The 19,291-nt window shown below is 39.3% G+C and overlaps 1 protein-coding gene across 1 annotated transcript in view; it reads right to left on the bottom strand.

Annotated features, from left to right (window-relative positions):
* LRRC1 (leucine rich repeat containing 1) overlaps nucleotides 1-19,291 on the bottom strand; it is a 128,771-nt gene that overhangs the window by 15,683 nt on the left and 93,797 nt on the right. The window contains exons 5-10 of the mRNA XM_002817017.6: nucleotides 11,858-11,914; nucleotides 11,520-11,583; nucleotides 11,053-11,127; nucleotides 8,522-8,666; nucleotides 5,696-5,814; nucleotides 3,997-4,080 (exon numbers count right to left, since the gene is read on the bottom strand). Coding sequence (XP_002817063.1) covers nucleotides 3,997-4,080; nucleotides 5,696-5,814; nucleotides 8,522-8,666; nucleotides 11,053-11,127; nucleotides 11,520-11,583; nucleotides 11,858-11,914 — 544 coding nt within the window. The remainder of the gene's footprint in view (nucleotides 1-3,996; nucleotides 4,081-5,695; nucleotides 5,815-8,521; nucleotides 8,667-11,052; nucleotides 11,128-11,519; nucleotides 11,584-11,857; nucleotides 11,915-19,291) is intronic.

The raw sequence follows: 19,291 nt of genomic DNA, 5'->3' as shown, positions 1-19,291 counted from the left end.
TTCTATCACCACAGGCATTTCTGAGTATCATAAGTAATATTTATGGGTAATTAATATTTACAGGTTGTCTGACTGAAAAAAGCTTTGATGAATGATCTGCAAATGCTATCTTGCCTCATCTGACTGGGTAAGTGTGGCTTAGTTGGCGTCACTTTCATTTGGACTTAATGGAGACAAAAAGAAAACAGGACCCTAAACTTGGATATAAGCTCAATTTCTTCTAGCCAAAAACTCTTTATGGTCTGGCTCTCATTCATCATACTCATGCTCACACATATACCACCAACTCCATCTATCCATGAATCAATCATACTACTACTGCACAGTATGTTCCTTAACTCTCCTCTCCACCAACACTATGAGTTTTTAAGAATTCTCCTTTTCCCAGAAGTATATATACTTAAGCAACAGGATGAAAAATAAAAGACACAAATAAGTGACTTGAAAAATCAGAGGCATGCCAGGTGTAGCAAATAAAGCAAATCTAGCCTTTCCATTAGAGACAGATTTGTGCCGACAAACTTACAATTTAGTGAAAACAGATGAGCTGCCAAATGATGCCTTTCAGGATTTCTGAATAACTTAAAATGTAATTCACAGAAAAGCATTCTTTTGAGAGTGAATAATCTGAACAAACATGAAAAACACATAACAAAATAAAGTTCCAAGCCATGCAGTCATTAAAAAAAAAACCAAAAAACTGAATTTAGAGGAAAATGTCCAATATTTTACAATGAAGAGCACACAAAGCAGTCAGCCAATTTGAATCTTCATGCATTTAAGAAGCAGAATGGAAGTTAGAGATGCAACTGTGGTCTGAACAATACTTACAAGATAACAAGTTTACCTGACTTTTCTAAATTTCCAAGCAGCTAACAATTAAGAAAACAAAAGACATTCATTGATTTGCAAATGTTTACTACAAATAACACCACAAAACACAAACAGAATCCATATTGTGACCCACATGGTACAAATATCTTCCCCTCAACCATTTGGGGAAAAAATGCAAATAAATTCTGCTGCAGACTAAGGAGCTGTGCCCTAAAACTGGCAACACACAATACTATAAATGTTGTTGTTGTTTTTTTTTAAAGGAAAAAATATAGGAAGAACTACACAGCACACCAGACCAATGGCAATTAATACTACTATGGATTTTTGGCATATGAAATGAATCGGTCAGCATTTCAGTTTAGATATGTATGCAACTGTTCAAGAGAAAGCAATAAATTTTTGGAAGAATCCAATCAGGAAAATGCAAGATTTGATCAAATGGCATCAAGCTTGGAGGCAGAGCTAACATACACACAGTCACAGGGCCTACCACACTCACTGCACAGAGACTCATGACATGACAGTGCTGCCTGGGCCAACGTGATGCAATGAGAGGTCAGGAGGCTCTCGGTGGTTTGGCTGCTCAGCCCTGATGGTCAGAGGCAAGCACTCAACCATTTCTGCTAGGCAGCAAACTGTGATCCGTGGGAGAACTGGAGACATGTGCTCAGCACATTTTCCTACTCTGGGAGCTGACTGTATGTGAGTAGGAGGTGATCTAGAAAAGATCCAATTCCTAAAAACCTAAACATTCTCTGCTTTATCAGACAGCTGAAAGGAAAGGCACAGACTTTCTTTCTAAAATGCCAGATGCCAGAAAACCAATCATAATTTCTCAGAAAATGGACAAAATATGACTAAAAAGCTCTGAAGTTAGAAATATTTTCATCATATTTTCACTTTTTGCATCATGAAAAACTGTTCTAGTAAATTTAGTGAACACATAGCATGGACTAGATATAACCCTCTAGTCAGAAACTCTTGAGTGTGTTTCATTTTTTTAAAGTGAAAAAGAGGACCAATGCTGAAATGATGGTGAAAGTTTTATGAAAGTAAATTTCCAAGGTTCTTGTCTAGATTGTAATCTTGTGAGAGTCAGGGGATCAGGGAAGCTGGGGAATGGGTGGTGAAACTTGCTGGGAATTAACATTACACCTAAAAGTGCTCTCCTCATGATCTGCCTTGAAAGTACACCTAAAATGTATTAATTTTCTGTAGTGTCCAAACTAAAGATACTTTGGCTTTTCCTTAACAAATCAGGAGCTTGCCCTACGATACTTTGGCTTTTCCTTAACAAATCAGGAGCTTGCCCTACCTCAAGGTCACACAGATGGAAAGGTTGGGCTGAGCCTGCATTACCTAAGTGGTCATGTGTTTACTGGGAGACTCATCTTCCGAGTCAGGTTCTACCAACTCCCAGCTGTGTGAGCCCTAGTAAGAAAAACTACTTACTGGCCTGTTTCCTCACTCGTAAAATGAGGAAATTATCATGACTGCAAAAGCTGTTGTAAGGATTCAACAAGTACAACAAATACTTGAAAGCATCTAGTACAGTGCCTGGCATTGAAAGAAAGAAATCTTTTCTACATCTGTATGTGTGTTTATATGTCCAGTCTACTATCCATCTGCAAGCACTATTCAGCAAGAGGAAATTTAACTGTTCAGAATATCAGTTCTGTATTTTGGTTTATTGCTTAGAAACTAGAACCCAACTTTTCTAATTCATAGACTCTCTTAGTTGAGTCCCAGTTTTGCTGAGAAACAGACTGAAGTCATAGCCGGAAACAGTTTACTTAGATGCCAGTGTTCATATTAAGGATGTTTCAGATATGATCATGTTTATAGTAAATATTCTCATGTCTCCATTTAGAAATGCTGGCCACCTTACCCAGGGAGAAGACTGGGACACTGTGGGCCAAACACCAACATGAGGAAAGGAAAGAGGAAGTTCAGATACCCTGAGATGCGGCCCTAGGAAAATAAGAACGCCATATGTTCTGACTGGCTGAAAGGCAGCTTTGAAATTACTCCAAAATAGATGTTAGAAAAAGTCAAAACAGAAATATGAAGCAAACTACAACCAGCCAGTGATCATATCATACAAGGAAATACCATATCTTTCTAGAGGAGGACCCAGCAAAGGAGAAGGCTCATCAACAGCTAGTTTTAGGCTTTATTGCTGATAAAAAAAAATCAAGCTCAGTATTCTCCTTCTCCAACCAAGCTCTTCTAGTACCCAATAGAAAGTAAGCCTTCTCCTTTTTCTCTTTTTTTATTATTATTTTTTTTTGAGATAGAGTCTCACTCTGTCACCTGGGCTGGAGTGCAGTGGCATGGTCTCGGCTCACTGCAACTTCAGCCTCCCAGGTTCAGGCAATTCTCTTGCCTCAGCCTCCCGAGTAGCTGGGACTACAGGCGCCCGCCACCACGCCTGGCTAATTGTAAGCCTTCTTTTTAAACAACACACTAGACACCTCCTTGTTTCACCTACTATAAGCTTCCCCCTCATTGTCAGTATTTCCACCTCCCTTGCCAGAATTTAAATGCCTCTCAGTCCACACAGCTACTCTCCACAACAGATGGTGATGTCTCATTTTCTCGTGCTTAGACTACTAACCAAAAAAAAAGTCCTAGGAAGCTGGCTTTAGCTTCCCATTCACCTTCCTCTATGTTATGCCTTTGTGAAGAGTTTGTTCAACTTCATCCAAGACATGAGCATGGCCCGATGTAAATCTCTGCCCAGAAATATGGTTGCACCAAGATCAATTTTTATAATTCCAATTGCTTATGGGATAGAGCTTAATTTCACATTAAATTCAAAAATCAAACCCAAAGTCATCCACTTCCTCTGCCAAACTCTCAAATTATCAATTTCTGCCAATGGTGTCACCATTCTCTGTATGTCAAACCCAAAATGTCAATCTCTTTCTTTCTCCCATTTAAAATCCTATAAATTCACCTTTCCCAACTCTCCTTAATGTTACTGATGACCATTCTTTGACATAATTCCTCCAGTTGGCTCTATACTCACAGATTAGAGTTCACACCTTTAAAAAACAACACATGCGTCTTTTCAAAGCATTTGACATTTTTGATCCCTTATGTATTATTATTATTTCTTCATAATTATTATCATGTGATTTCTCTAAAAGCGCATACCTCTTTTGGTAAGGACACTAATTTATTTCTGTCTGCATTCAAGTTGCTCAACTTCTTTAGTTTTCCAATGCTTTTAGGCAGGGTCTGTTAAAATAACAATTTCACTATTAATTTAACACATATTTTTAACATGGCTCACAGTAAATAAGATCTTTGCAAGGACCTAAAGAATATAATCTCATCCAGCAACAGCAGCAATAGTTTTTGCTGAATATCAGATATTTGTAATGTTCACTTAGGGGGTGCGACATTAAGTATTTTGAATTTTTGTTGAAATGATAAGTCTGTTTTAAAGGAATGAAGTCAGAAGTAGAGACCTGGGAACAGGGAAACATCTTATAAAGGGAAAAAGATGCTGTTCAACTCAAGTAAGTGGGAATTTGCACCCTCAAGATTCATTCCTGCCCTGCCTGCACCTTCAAGGACCACACTGGGACAGTGGCTTAGATGTCCGTGGAAGCCAGAGCACTGGGGCAGGGAATCAGCACCTGAAGCAGGGTGCCGCATGGGCAGGGGAAGGCGAGGGCTATGAGGATGGGAGAAAGGTGAGCATCCTGGAGTGGGGAGCAAAGCTCTACTAGAACCAGGCTGGCACCCACATGGGGGTCTTCAACACTCCAGTGCAATCCAGGGGTGCATATTATTTTTACAGTTGTTATGATTACTATTTGTAAGCCTAAAATCACAAAGCAGGACTGGAAGATTTGGTAACTCCCACCACACCTGCCAGAGGCTGGCTGCTTGAGCTGTCTGAGGAGAGGGGCTGCTGGGCTCCCCACCCACGTCTGTGCACTCCATCCTTTCTTGCTGTCCCTTCTGCTCTTTCCACCTAAAGAGCATTACTTACTCTATTTATAGAGAAAGGAGAAAAGGGAAAAGGAAAAGGGAAAAGAGAGTAAAAAAAAATAAAATGACAAAATGAAGACAGAGAAAAGAAAAGAGAAAAGTAGGAGAGTAAACTGAAGAAAAGAGAGTGCTATATGACAACTAAAAGGGGGGGAAAGAGAAGGGACAACTGAAGGACTCACAAAAGCAGAGGGGGCAGCAGGACAGGAAAAGACAACTGAGATCTGCTGCCACCCTGCCCACCCACCCTTTGCCAGGGGGTGCACGCATTGCCCGTGCCCTTGTCTGGTGGGAGCCTAGTCCAGGTGGAGGACCCCTCCAGCCCCCTCCACTCCCAAGTTCTAATAAGAAGCAGCCTTAACCAGAGCCTATCAGATGCCATCCTCTGGCTCCTTGATCAAGAGCATTTCCCAGCCCCCATTCTGCCAAGGCTTTTCCTGGCCAACGTCCATCTTGTTCCTCTTCTCTCCTGTTCTTCCCATTTGCTCAAAGAACCCAGCGAAAGGCCAGAGGAATCCTGACGAATATTTCCAGTGGTGGTCTCCGGGCACCACAGCTGGGGCATCAACACATCCAACGAGAGTAGCTTATCCTCACACCTCACTGGAGACATCTGTGAGGCATTTGTTCAGTCCCTATATTCAAAGCACCACAACTGGGACACAGGCTCAACAGGGAAACCTAAGCACCACTTTCTTTGCTTAAGCAAAAACTGATCTTTAGGTCATGCATTTGCTTTGTAAGACCGTTTTGGGATGTAATATGAAGAAATTTCCATTTAGTCCACTCAAATTACAAATAAGTAGAATCTACCCTAGTAAGTCTTTATGATATATGTGCAAACCACACTTACCAGGAGCTGATTTTCTGTAAGAACTAACTCAGTGAGACTTTCACAATCCCCAACTGCCTCAGGCAACTGTGTGAGTCTATTCTGATCCACCTTCAAGATTGACAGTTTCTTTAGTTTTCCTGTAAAAGCATTATTATTATTATTATCAAATTCATTAGTTACAATTATTTTCGCAATCACTGCTTGGAATTTCCTATCTGCTGTTCTTTTTGTTTTAAACAGTTACTTATTTTTTCCTCATCTAGCTTTTCACATTATGAAACTCTATCATTTAGATCGCTAAAGGTTGGGAGTTAAAATAATTTGTTTAGAACATCAAAAACGGTCAGCAATTAGAAACAAAACATTTTAAAAAGCATAAAAACATCGCATCAAAGCCAAGAAATTTACAGAAAAACAAAACAGCTTTCTCTCCACGGAGGTGTTTCATGCACAGAGGAGACTTTCATTTTACTCCAAGCATTATCCTTACAATAAACCAAAATAAATAGTTTATTAAATCACCTATGAATGAAAATGACTCAACGAAGATCCCTACAGTGTGGTATTTCTACAGGTGCAGAATAAAGCGGTAACCTCTGGAAAGCCATATTAAGGACGGAGTCTATTTCACTCAGGCCAGGAAGACTTGATGTCCTGGTGATACCCACTGTTCATGGGAAAGAAGAGCAAGTCTTACTGCAGCCTCCTCAGAGTCCCCACTAGCCACTAGTAAAGTCATTCGGATTCTCACTTCAACAAGTCATGGGATTAAGCCTACAGAGCAGGCGCCCTTCGTTCTCTACTGAGTGGCTAACACGTTGACACTTTCCCCACTACATCAGAAAACAGCCTCTATTCTAACACAAAGCTGGAGAAAGAAAAATACCGAAAGGTGTATCTTGCCTCGGGTGCAGCCACAGGGCAAGATAGCAGAAGGAACCAATTCTTAAGCTCTTTATTTAGCATAATCGATAGCCTAACACTGTCATTGGAGGGTTTCCACCTGCCCTCACGGTCAGGAGATCCACTAGCATTTTCTGCAGGGTATACTGAATAGCACAGCCAAGCACCGAAACATCTCACCCCAACAGAGAAGTCTCCTGGCAACTACTCTTCTAGCCTCTCCTTGAATACTTCTAGTGACAAGGTACTCATTTCTTCACTAAGCAGCCCAAACTAATTTGTAACATATCTTTGCTTTTTTTTTAAAGAGACAGGGCCTCACTCTATTGCCCAGGCTGGAGTACCCTGGTACAATCATGGCTCACTGCAGCCTCGAACTCCTACTCCTGGACTCAAGCAATCTTTCCCCTTCAGGCTTCTGAGTAGCTAGGACTACAGGCATGTGCCACCGCACTTGGCTAATATTTTTATTTTTTGTAGACAGGAAGTCTCACTATGATGCCCAAGCTGGTCTTAAACTCCTGGCCTCCCAAGGTGCTAGGATTACAGGTGTGAGTCATGCCCAGCCATCTTTGCTTTTTAAAGCTCTTTCTTAAATGAAATTCACAATCCTTTCATTTTGCCCATTTGATCAGGAAGCTGTAACACATCTTTCTTTGGAAGACAGTCCTTTAAACATGTGAAGTCAGCCTCTCATGCTTGCTGCTGCTTCCCATTCCAAGCAACAAAACACGCCCAGTCTCTACAACCCTTTTCAGATGCCATAAACGATTCTCAGTGAACATCTCTGCACAGAGCCAAAATCCCTATCGATTTTCCAGCTGGGTTTAACCAAAATCCAATGTCTGAATTTCTACTGAAATTTTTATCTTGACCACATACCACAGAGGCAGTGGTCCTCTGCCATACAAGTTCTCCAACTATTGAAAATCTTTCAAAAACTTCCTTTGATGTGATGTTCTGAATAAAATTAAAGACAGCAATCCTATGATAACTCCATGGTTAAATACAGTCTCTTTCAACTTCAAAGTGGCTTTGCTATGATGGAGCTCCCAAGTCCGTATCTGTTTATACCTTCTCTGCGTGTAATTTCTCACACTGGACTAAGTTCCTTCATAGTAAAGAAAATGTCTGGACTGATTTTTTTTTAAAGAAAATAGCATAGAATGATTAAAGGATTATCGATGTACTAAAAAAGGCTCAATTCAATTACGCCACTCTTCCAGCACCTCCCTGAGGTCATGGAATAAGTCAGTTATTTTCTCACAAACTATTAGGATGCCAAATTAGAAATTTCTTAGTGACTGCTCATATGCCTTAAATACATTTTATTATTTGGGGTAATCCCTCATGAAATCATTGAGAGAAGATACAGATGAAGTAGAGATGAATTGATGCTTAAAAGTAACGACAGCAGTAATAGATACCAAGCCAGGATGACAGAAACATCTGCATATAGAGAAACTTCTGCTGTAATAAATACTCTTTGCTTTCCTTCTTTAAAAACAAACAGCAAGACTGGGCATGGTGGCTCACGCCTGTAATCCCAGCACTTTGGGAGATCGAGGCAGGCGGATTACGAGGTCAGGAGATCGAGACCATCCTGGCTAACATGGTGAAACCCTGTCTCTACTAAAAATACAAAAAATTAGCCAGGCGTGGTGGCGGGCACCTGTGGTCCCAGCTATTCGGGAGGCTGAGGCAGGAGAATGGTGTGAACCCAAGAGGCGGAGCTGGCAGTGAGCTGACATTGCACCACTGCACTCCAGCCTAGGCGACAGAGCGAGACTCCATCTCCAAAAAAAAAAAAAACAAAAAAAAAATCAGTAAGGAGACTTTAAGGAGCCACATCCTCAGTGGTGACCAAGATCAAAGTGTGCTCCAAACCCTCAAGACGACAGCAGGCAGTATGTTTAGCAGTTAGTGATTTCCAATGCTTACCAATGCCATCCGGAATCGTTTCTAATAAGTTCTGGGAAATGACTAAATCCGTTAATGAAGTCAGGCCACTGATTTCTTCAGGAAGTCTTTCCAACCTGTTTTCAGAGACATCTAAGCACAGCAGGTTCTTCAGATTTCCTATTTCCTATAACAATGACATGGAAAAATAAACGCACACTTAAACCTGCCACAGTGCAAAGGCATTTGTTCCAGTGATTTTTCACAATTAAATCCCAGGGCGGTCCTAAGGATGTTATCTTTAGCATGACTCCAAATGTGAAGGCAGGGGCGAATTCCTAGATCCCCTTTCAATGAAAGTGGGAAGTTGTATGAATCACAGACACAGAGCTGGGAGGGACGCAAAGCCCTCTACCTTTCAGGAAGGCAAGGAATCATTCCCACTTAGTAGGTGAAGATACAGGAGAACAAACGACTGCAAGGTCACACAATTAGAAAAGAAAAAGGAGGCTAGAATTTAGCTTTTCAAGTTCGGAACTGATCTCTAGTAAGCAGCTTACACTGCAGGGTGACCCTGGGATTTCCTCTGGTAAGAACCTACCTACTTTGTAATTTCCTTCCATGACAGGTAGCACTCGTTAGCACAAACATCAATGCAATTGCTCCCCAGCAAAACTGGAACATACATATCTATCTGTGTCTTTAACACTAAAAGCAGCATACTGCCTTTAGTGAAAACAGTCTACCAGGATAAGGTAAAGTACCTCTATGAGTCTAACATTCTATTCAAGACCTATCTTTCCTTCTATTCCCAAAATGCAAGCTTTCTCTCTTATCACTGACTCCACTTTTCCATTCCACTTCCCAATATTAAATCTTAACCTCATTACTCCTTCACCTTGACTGTCAGCTCTGCCTCTTGGGCTCTAGTCTTAACTTCCCCTTTCCTGAGACCATTCCATAAACTGTGCTTCCTCATTTCCTTCCTGAAACACAGCCAGTTCTCGTCCTATAATTGGACCACCTTCTATTCAAAAAACATCTCGTGGCTCCCTGATGTCTACATAAGTACAAATTCCTCCATCTATATTTAATTTGGTCTGATCTATTCTTTCCAGCTTATCATCCACCTGATATTGCCTTATGATCCTGTCCCTGTATTTCCTGTCTAAAGGAAACTAGACTAGATTTATACTAATTTCAGGCCAGATCCCTGAAGTTGTTTTACTTTTCATTAATTCCTTTTAACAATGCCTTTGTATCTTTCTCTTTCCATCATCATTGAAGATAAGAAAAATCATTCTAATTATTTGAGATTTTTTGGTGTGTTTATGCTGATTTAACACAAATTTATACTACAGGAGCAAATGAGATTTTTAAATAATCATTTACAGCACAATCATTGGAATTTTGATTTCTTTGTATTTAGAATATCACACTTTGCACAAAGTCATTTACACACATCTGAACATACACAACTCTTTCCTTTCCCCTTTATGTCCCACAGATATTTTATTACTTTCCTGATAATGTCATGATAGTTTTCTCCCATCCTTTGACTTCTAAAGTAACTAGCATTCTTTCAACCAGGATTTCCCACATATTTCCGAGAGAAATCTAAGTACTAATCAAACTCTACCCACAAGAGTTGCTAATCTGTCTCCTTTTCCCAACTGTAGCCAAGATCTCATAAACAGACTTAAATTAGTTCCTTAGTTCCATTAGTCATTAGGTGACATCATGGAAACTTCAGTGCTGTAACAACTAAAAATTTACTAAAGTGCTTTCTTCTAGTATTAGGGTTCCCTGCATTGATATGGCATTCCCCACTGAAAGTACAGAGCCCTTTACAACTGGTCACATGAAAAACTGGCTGTGAGAGACATCAAAGAATAAAATTCAGTAATAGTTGGAGAAAAAAATACAAGAGGAAAATGCCTGTTGGTTTTGTTTGTTTTAGACTTCTCAGTTTCTGTCTCAGAATGTAGGCCTGTCTGCTAAGACTCCACAAGACGACTATGTGCTCAGAAGTCTATACAAGACTCCACTTCATTTGGGACATGGTTCTTCCACTTGAGAACAGTAGGAAAGGCCTGAACACTATGACATGCCTGCTAAACCATAAGCAACATTTGGAACAATCTGAAATAAAAGCATTTAACATTGCTTTTACACAAACTATTACGGGGCAAAACATGGTCAAATTATCCCAAAGCACTTGGCACATCATGGAGTGGCAGAAAGGTATACCATCAGATCATGGGTCCTGGCAATTTACTAATCTGCTGGGCTTGAAGTAAGCTATATGGGTAGCAAGGACACAATAAAATACAGATTTCACAAACTAAAGGAAATATTTACTATATTTACAAATGGTGGGTTGAAGTTTTCAGTTTTTATATGGCAATGGAGGATGATGCATCCTCAATATGTTTTTCCAAATGCGCTTTTTCAATCAATGTTTTTGGTTTTCAAGATCCTTTTATAGCAAACCTTATGTGGCAGCAGGAAATACACAAAGCTTATTGTTGCTGTTTTATGTTTTGGGGAGACACTGTGAAATTACCACTTACCTGAGGTAATTCTGACAGTTGATTTCCATCCAACCAGAGATCTTTCAGATGTAAGAGGGCTCCGATTGATTCTGGCTAAAACAAAAGAAAAAAAAGTTATGGTAGCAAAGATTCAATTTTCAGTCTTCCCTGAAGAAAGAAAGAATCTGAATTCATCTGTTAACAACTGGGTACCTTAGCAGATGTTCACTGGTACTTCTCTTGACATCCAGTCCCTTTCCTCAAAGTGCCCAAACTTTCCCCAAGAATGCCAGTTGTTTCCACCTATGTCCATCATCTCTAGTCCTGACCTCCCCCACCCATGAATCATAATTCCTAACTTGTGTGAAATGAAGCTGGTTCTCTAGTGTTCCCAAGTTATATCTGTGGAAATACTGGCTTCGTAAAGCTCCCTATAGAACTCCCCCAAATACTGTGTGATCATAACTAAAAACAAAGTTAAATTAAAATCTCTAACACGGACTTACCAAATTATATATTTCATTGTTTCCTAAATCAAGTTCTTCTAGTCTCCGCAGCTGGGTAAGAGAGCTATTTTAAAAAATAAACAAAGAGCACTTAGAGAATACTTATAAATGCTGAGCAATATAGTATCCCTTACTTGGACTAGCTTCAAAAATAAGGTCCATTTTTATTTTTATGGTAAAAAATATTGGACAGGAAGGACTGTTAAGAAAAGGCCGGCTGGCATCCCCTAAACTTCCCAAAACACACAAATGTTTTGACGTAATACTGTAGTCCTGCTTTTTTAAATACTTAAATTCATTCTGCACAAAATCTCCTCTTATTTTACCCAAAGACTCACTCAGGAAGATATGTAAGAAGATTCTCTCTCAGTTCCAGTGAAGCCAGGTTATAAAGACTAGAAATGAACAGAAGGAAAAAAAAGTATAAGAGAAATTCCTGAGATTCTTCCTACCTCCCCACCCCATACACACACTGGACAAGTTGCAACACTTAATAAAACCTAGTAGGTCACTTCCCAGGGTAAAAATACCTATCATCACCACCCCCCACACCCATTAAAAACAATACCATCTCTACCTCTCAAATTGTAATCTTAAGATATTAATAATTAATAAAAGAGTAGTGTGTCGTGACTACAAAGCACCTTCATTCAAATACCTTGTACATGTGATATGTGGAAATAACTCATCAGCCAATAAAACACAACCACTCTCAGGACTGAGACAGAAGCTGAATGTGTGCATCTAGACTTTCAAATGTCAAAAATGCACTGTTACCATAAAACAGTAGCACCTTTAATCTTGCAGAGCTCAGAGCTCTTCTTCCCAGTATCAGTGAGAGATCATCCCTGTTTTAAAGTAGAGGACATCTCAGTCCAGAGAGTCCAAGTTGATCTACTTAAGATCATAAATTCATGGAGCAAGCGGCAGCTGCGCTAAGGAAGTAACTTCCATTTAAATGCATTCAGGATAATGTCATAATGTATCTTGCACAGTGCCTGGAACACAGACTGATTTAATAAACGGTAGCTATAATAATGTTGCTTTTATTCTTATTAAACCCTAGAATGAGGCTCTCTTCATCAAATTCTCCAGCCTCTCGGGTGTAATCCAGTCTATTAGGAGCACAGTGGAATGGGACAGATGTTTGACAGATGGGGCAAATCTTGACAGGCAGTGGCAATTCTGCATCACCAGAAACCCTCATGAAGTTATGTCAGCACTGGCAAAACATATTGATTCAGAAAAGAAGTGACTCAGTCTATTGCGCCTACAAGCACTGTACTAAACTATACCAACCAAAAAGTCACATTTTGCTAATATCACCATAGTAACATCCAGATTTGGAGGAATTTCATTTCTGAGCACACAGAACACAAAAAATCAGACATTATCCCAAAACTCTAATCTGCCTTAATCCTCCATTCTCCCTCCTTCCAACAAAAAAGCCAGAATCACGTGTACTAACAAGGCTGGTTTTATAACATCCAGAAATGTAAATTTAAATGAACAGTGTATATACACGCTTAAAACCTGTTTGCCAGAAAATAATTTTAACTGTACTATGAATTTCATACAAATCCTGCATCTCCTTCTCCAATTTTACAAAACCAAATAATTTTCATACTTAAAGCAAGAACAAAACTTTCAACTTCTTTTTAAAAAAACAAACTCCCGGCCAGGCGCGGTGGCTCACGCCTTTAATCCCAGCACTTTGGGAGGCCGAGATGGGCGGATCCACGAGGTCAGGAGATCAGGAGATCGGGAGATCGAGACCCTCCTGGCTAACACGGTGAAACCCCGTCTGTACTAAAAATACAAAAAATTAGCTGGGCGTGGTGGCAGGCGCCTGTAGCCCCAGCTACTCGGGAGGCTGAGGCAGGAAAATGGCGTGAACCCGGGAGGCGGAGCTTGCAGTGAGCCGAGATCACACCTGGGCGACAGAGCGAGACTCCGTCTCAAAAAAAAAAAAACAAAAAAAAAAACTCCCTGCTAACATGTCACCATGAAATTAACACCAACGTTCTTCAAATCAAATGTAACTTGGTGCAGAGTTGCAGTTCTCTAGTTCTACTTTCTCTTGACCAAGTGTTTATGTAGAAGAAACAACAAAGGGAAGGGGAGGAGGATGAGATGTACACCACCCAGTATCTCCTTCCAAAAGCAATCTGTAAATAATCTGTAAATCATAATTTTACTTGAAAAGTAAAAATTTAAAAACAAAGGGCTTTGTTTTCAGTTTCAAATTTCCATGTAATGCCTAACCAGTTTTATTAAGAAGACAGTAATCTCTCAGCTATTTTCACATTTAAATTTTTAAAATCAATGTTAGGATTGTCATTTTATCCATTCGTTATCCATTACTTTCACACCTATTTTAACAAACCAAGGACACCCACTAATGAAAGAAGGAAAATGTCCTTCTTTGCATCAAAAACTTGACTCACTGGGCATCACTGAAAGCATCTTGCAAAGCAGTTTCACACAGCCTCATGCTGAGTGTTATGCCTAGTTTCCACAGCCATGCTCTCAGCATCTCCTACCTGAAACATAGACCAGAGCCAAGGGGGAGAAACCCGCCTGCTAAGGCGGAAGGAGCTGTGCAGGGCGCCTTCTGTGAGCCATCTCATCTGGTTAGTAATGACCCAGCAAGTTGATGATGCTACCATGACATGATTAGGACCGTGAGGTTTTGTGTGAGGCCCACTTGATAGAAATAGGCAAAACCACAATTCAACCCTGGCCAAATGCCAAAGCTCCTGCCCTCACCCTCACTGACTGAGGCATCTCCAGGTGTCTCTGTTCTTCAGAACTCTCTCATTTAAATTTTAAAAACACCTCTCAGTTTTAGGTATATACATAAGTCTTACCTTCTTAAACATACGAAGAGACACTGGAATTTTTGCTGTTTGATTTTAAGAATGTGATACACATTTCAAAATTATCTTTAAATTTTGTCTTGAGAGCAAATGGCATAGGCCACAGTTACTATAAGCAAACAACACGAGCAAAAATACTGCTGAAATGCCCTAGTTCCCACCCCCATCATGCTAACACCCAGATATAATATCCTGCTAAGTAAAAAAGTTCTGGCTACAAAACCTTAGTTTCTACTGTTTGGGGGAAGTAAAGAAAATGTGGATGTATGGGTGATACATCAACAACAAAAAATATCATATTTTTATAACATTTCAAAAGTAAAAATTAACTTAAAGTACAGGCTAAGTATCCCTTATCTGAAATGCTTGGAACTGTTAGTGTTTCAAATTTTGGATTTTGGAGTATCTGCAATATACTTAATCTGAAATCCAAAATGCTCCAATGAGCATTTTCTTTGAGCAAATGGTCGGCACTCATATCCTTATATTCTGAGGTAATACTTCCCCAATTATTTTAAACTATTTAAAATAAAGGAACTTGGATATTATAATCAGACTCTATAGACCCACTGATGAAAGTCACTCTAAAAAGAGCACATGGAATCTGAGAGGCCTGGGGCCCAGGCTTGAATCCTGCTTGTCCCTCACTAATTAGCTAGGCTTGCTTGCCTGAGGTGTTTACTGCTGAATCTCGATTTTCCCGAAAATAAATATAATCATATCTATTATGGCAATTAGAGCATAATACATTTTCCCTTCAAGTTAACAGAGCCAGTTTCTTGCCTTATTTCCTTAAGACACCCTTTGTCCCTAAGTGCAGCTGGGTACCTTACAAATGTGTGTGCCTTGAGTCAGCGTCTTCAGAAAGATTGCTACAAGATGCTACTAATCACAGAAGTCATCTCCACTACTAAAAAACTCCTTGAAGGACAGGCCCTACATCTGGCACTCGCCAATTTTTAACTCATCAAACATTGTCCGTAACTGGACTGGAAGAAATAGAAAGCAAACAAAGGCTCTGATGACTATAGACTCCTACCTCCTGTATGAGCCCAAACCTCACAGCATAATCTGGACAAGTCATTCTCAGTTCCAAGTATCATTAAGTGACTGTAGAATGAAACTATGGGTTTGGTTCACATCAGCAGCTTGCCTTGGACAGTCCTTCACCAAAATGCAGAACCCAACCAGCCCACTCCAGAACATGGTTCTCCAAATTGTTGTAGTAACAGAGCTGACATAAAACAGAATCAGCCTAAATGCAGAATTGGAACAGAGACATTAACACAAAAGTGAATGAATGAATAATCTCCTTTTCTGGTCTTTCAGAATACAGTATCTTCAATCAAGTCCCTGTCCCATCAAAGCAACCCATTGAATTCAAATATCTTCACATCTCTTACAGCACCCCATAAGGTACATCCTCCTGAGCAGCTCCGGGAGTGGGATCTGAACCTAATCCTGTGTACTGAAGAGCCCAAGCTCTTAATCAGAAGGTCAAGAGAGACAGAGGGAGACCCAAACTCCACAGGCCTTTATCCACTATTTCAGTTAAACATGGTATTACAGAGATACAAGAAAGAATCAGTCATTTCTAAAACTTTTACAAATGCGATTTAAAAAATTAAACACTTTGATAGTTCTACTACTAATAATAATACTGGCAACTTACTATATGACAGATTTTGTTATAACTTCTTTATGAGAATTAACTTATCGGATGAGAAAACTAAGGCGCAGAGAGGAAGCTTGAACAAGGTCTCACAAAATTACCAAGTAGAAAAGCCAGGATTCACCAGGGAATCTGCATTCTTAACCACTATGTTGTGCTGCCTCTCACTCTTGAGTTGGTAAGTCAATTTTGCAAATAGATAATAATATATTTATGTATATACATATGTATTTTTATGTGTGTGTGTGTGTGTGTGTGTATATATACACATTTTTATTTTTTAGACAGAATCTTACTCTGTCACCCAGGCTGGAGTGCAGTGGTGTGATCTTGGCTCACTGCAACCTCCGCCTCCTGGGTTCAAGCGATTCTCCTGCCTCTGCCTTCCGAGTAGCTGGGACTGCAGGCATGCACCACCACACCCGGCTAATTCTTATATTTGTAGTAGAGATGGGGTTTCACCAGACCAGATAGTTGGCCCGGCTGGTCTCAAACTCCTGACCTCAGGTGATCTGCCTACCTAGGCCTGCCCAAAGTGCTAGGATTACAGGCATGAGCCATCACGCCCCGCCAATTTATATATATTTACAACAATATATTCAGTAAAGAGTTCCTTCTTTTCCCCCATCAATCCAGCTTCCCACCACCAAACCGTTTTCACAGGAAATTACCTTAAAAATTTCGTATGGATTCATGCACGGCTTTCTTTAGGTGTGAATGTATATAGTCTCTCTCCCTCTTTTTTTTTTTTTTTTTTTACAAGAAAAGTAGTATTCTATATATATATCTGGCACTTTGCTTTCCTCACTTACCAGATATTTTTTGTCTCATTTTTTATTTATACATACCAGTATTTTTCCAACAATTGCACAGTATCTTACTGTCTATGGATACCTTAATTTTTTTAACTAGAATCCTATTAACAAACATTTCATCCTTCAATTTTAATTCCTGACAAATTAATTTCTACACAATACTGCCGGAATGTCCTTTTCTTCCTCCTCCTACCAAAAAAACACATGACTTTCTATCCTCCCTGTCAATTCCTACCATTTTTACCAACAAAGGAAGTTGGGGGGCAGGAGAGCACACCTAACAAGCTCCTGCAGGAAAAGAGTACATGAAGTATTTCTTTCAGCACACTAATTTTTAATGTTTTACACTGTTCATAATAGCAGGGACAAAAGTTGCACTCTTTTGTAAGTCAGAATGTAGGCCAACTGTATTTTTAGGATTGTATTTCAGTGACTGGATGAATGGTTACTTTAAGGAATTTACATCTATTCTCCACTATGTTTTCAAAACCCTTTTTAACCCACTTCAGTTAATTTTTTTTCCATTTTAGCGGCCAAAATCATTAAGAAAATAAAGAGTAAAACACACTAAGGTAGACCAAACAAACAAGTGGCAGTTCACTGTAAACCCATTAATATATAAAACAACTACTTATGGCAACATTATTTGATTGGGAAAAACTATTAATGGGGGAATGGGGAGTTGCTTATACATTCATAATACTTCTACTCTTTCAACATCAAATTAGAATTCAAGAAACCTCTGGTTACAAATTTTCTTATGGTGGCTTTGCTCTAGAAAACTTTTTTAAAAAAATCTTTATTTTTGTTTTTGAAATAATAAATATTTTGTAGTAATTCCCAGGCCTCAAAAAAGAACATTAAATATGGTAATAGTTTTCAAAAAAAGGACTTACTCCTTTTAGGCAGCATGCACTTACAATATAGGTAAGCTGCCTAGCACTAGGCCTTGTGAGTGGGGGCCACATGGATCACTTAGTTCAAGCTCACTCAAATTAAGGTCACCATTCCCAAGGGCAGCAGACTCAGCAGACATAAAATCAGACCCACATGCTCTAGTTCAATCTGCCAGAGAACCTAGGGCCTACTCATTCTACTTCTATCAGCGACTTGTAATAATTAAATGTTTATTGATAATGACCTTTAAGTGACTGAATAACTGTTTCGGGTACTGGACTATTTCATTACATATATTCCTTCTCCTCTAAGAATGCTAATTTTGGAGAAGACAACTCAGTTAAACAGGGAGTAGAGATATTTAGGCTAACATATTTGAGGGTATTCGTTTCTTTACGGTAAAGGATATGTAATCTCATGGAAGGGCATATCAAGTAAAGACAAAGCAGCATGCTCCCAGACACAATCATAGGCTTCCCAGAACCTCAGAATTTTCCATCAGTTGCCACTGGAGTTTTTGTGTGCTCTTGACCTCCACTCTCACTCTACATCACTTGAGCATTTTGGAGACTCTGGCTATGTGTACCTGCCTGATCACCAGGTGCAAGTAACTAAACAAAATGATCTTAGCACACTACTTGTAAGGTTACATTATAGAGTATTTCCTGTAAGAATAAACTGGGTCGGTTTCCCAGGTATAACATCATCCTTCAGCAGTACCCAGCTTCAAATTTGCCTAAGGTCCATTCTTTTTACTGAGATATAATTCACAAACTATGAAATTCACCTTTGAAAGTGTACAGTTCGGTGGTCTTTAATATATTTATTCAGAAGGTATAGAAACATCACCACTATCTAATCCAGAAAATTTTCATCATACTGAAAAGAAAATTCATACTCATTAGAAGTCATTCCTCCACCCCACAACCCCCAACAACCAATAATTTAATTTCTGTCTCTATGGATTTAACTATAGCACACATTTTGTAAAAAGTGAGCCATAGAATATGTGATTGTTTGTGTCTGGCTTCTTTTACTTAACATGTTTTCAAAGTTCATCCAGGAAGACTATTTCATTGTATACATATGCCACATTTTGTTTATCCACTTACCCACTGATGAAAATTTCAGTTGTTTCTACCTTTTTATTATAAATAATGCCAATAATAACCCTCCTAGGTTTTCAATTCTTTTGAGTATACATAGCTAGGAATGCAATTGCTGGGTCACATGGTAACTATGTTCAATTTTAAGGAGGACCTCTCCAAACTGTTTTACAAAGAGGCTAAACCATTTTACACTCCCACCAACAACATATGAGGGTTTCAATTTCTCTACATCCTCAACAACACTTGTTAGCATTTATCTTTTTAATTATAATCATCCTAGACAGTATAAAGTAGCATCGCATTGTGGTTTTGACTTGCATTTTCCTGATGACTAATGCTGTTAAACATCTTTTCATATGCTTATTGGTTATTTGCATATCTTCTCTGAAGAAATGCCTAT

The sequence above is a fragment of the Pongo abelii genome, chromosome 5, assembly GCF_028885655.2.
Source record: "Pongo abelii isolate AG06213 chromosome 5, NHGRI_mPonAbe1-v2.0_pri, whole genome shotgun sequence".
NCBI lineage: Eukaryota > Metazoa > Chordata > Mammalia > Primates > Hominidae > Pongo > Pongo abelii.
The sequence above is the reverse complement of the archived record's forward strand: the minus strand, read 5'-3'. Positions and strand labels throughout refer to the sequence as shown.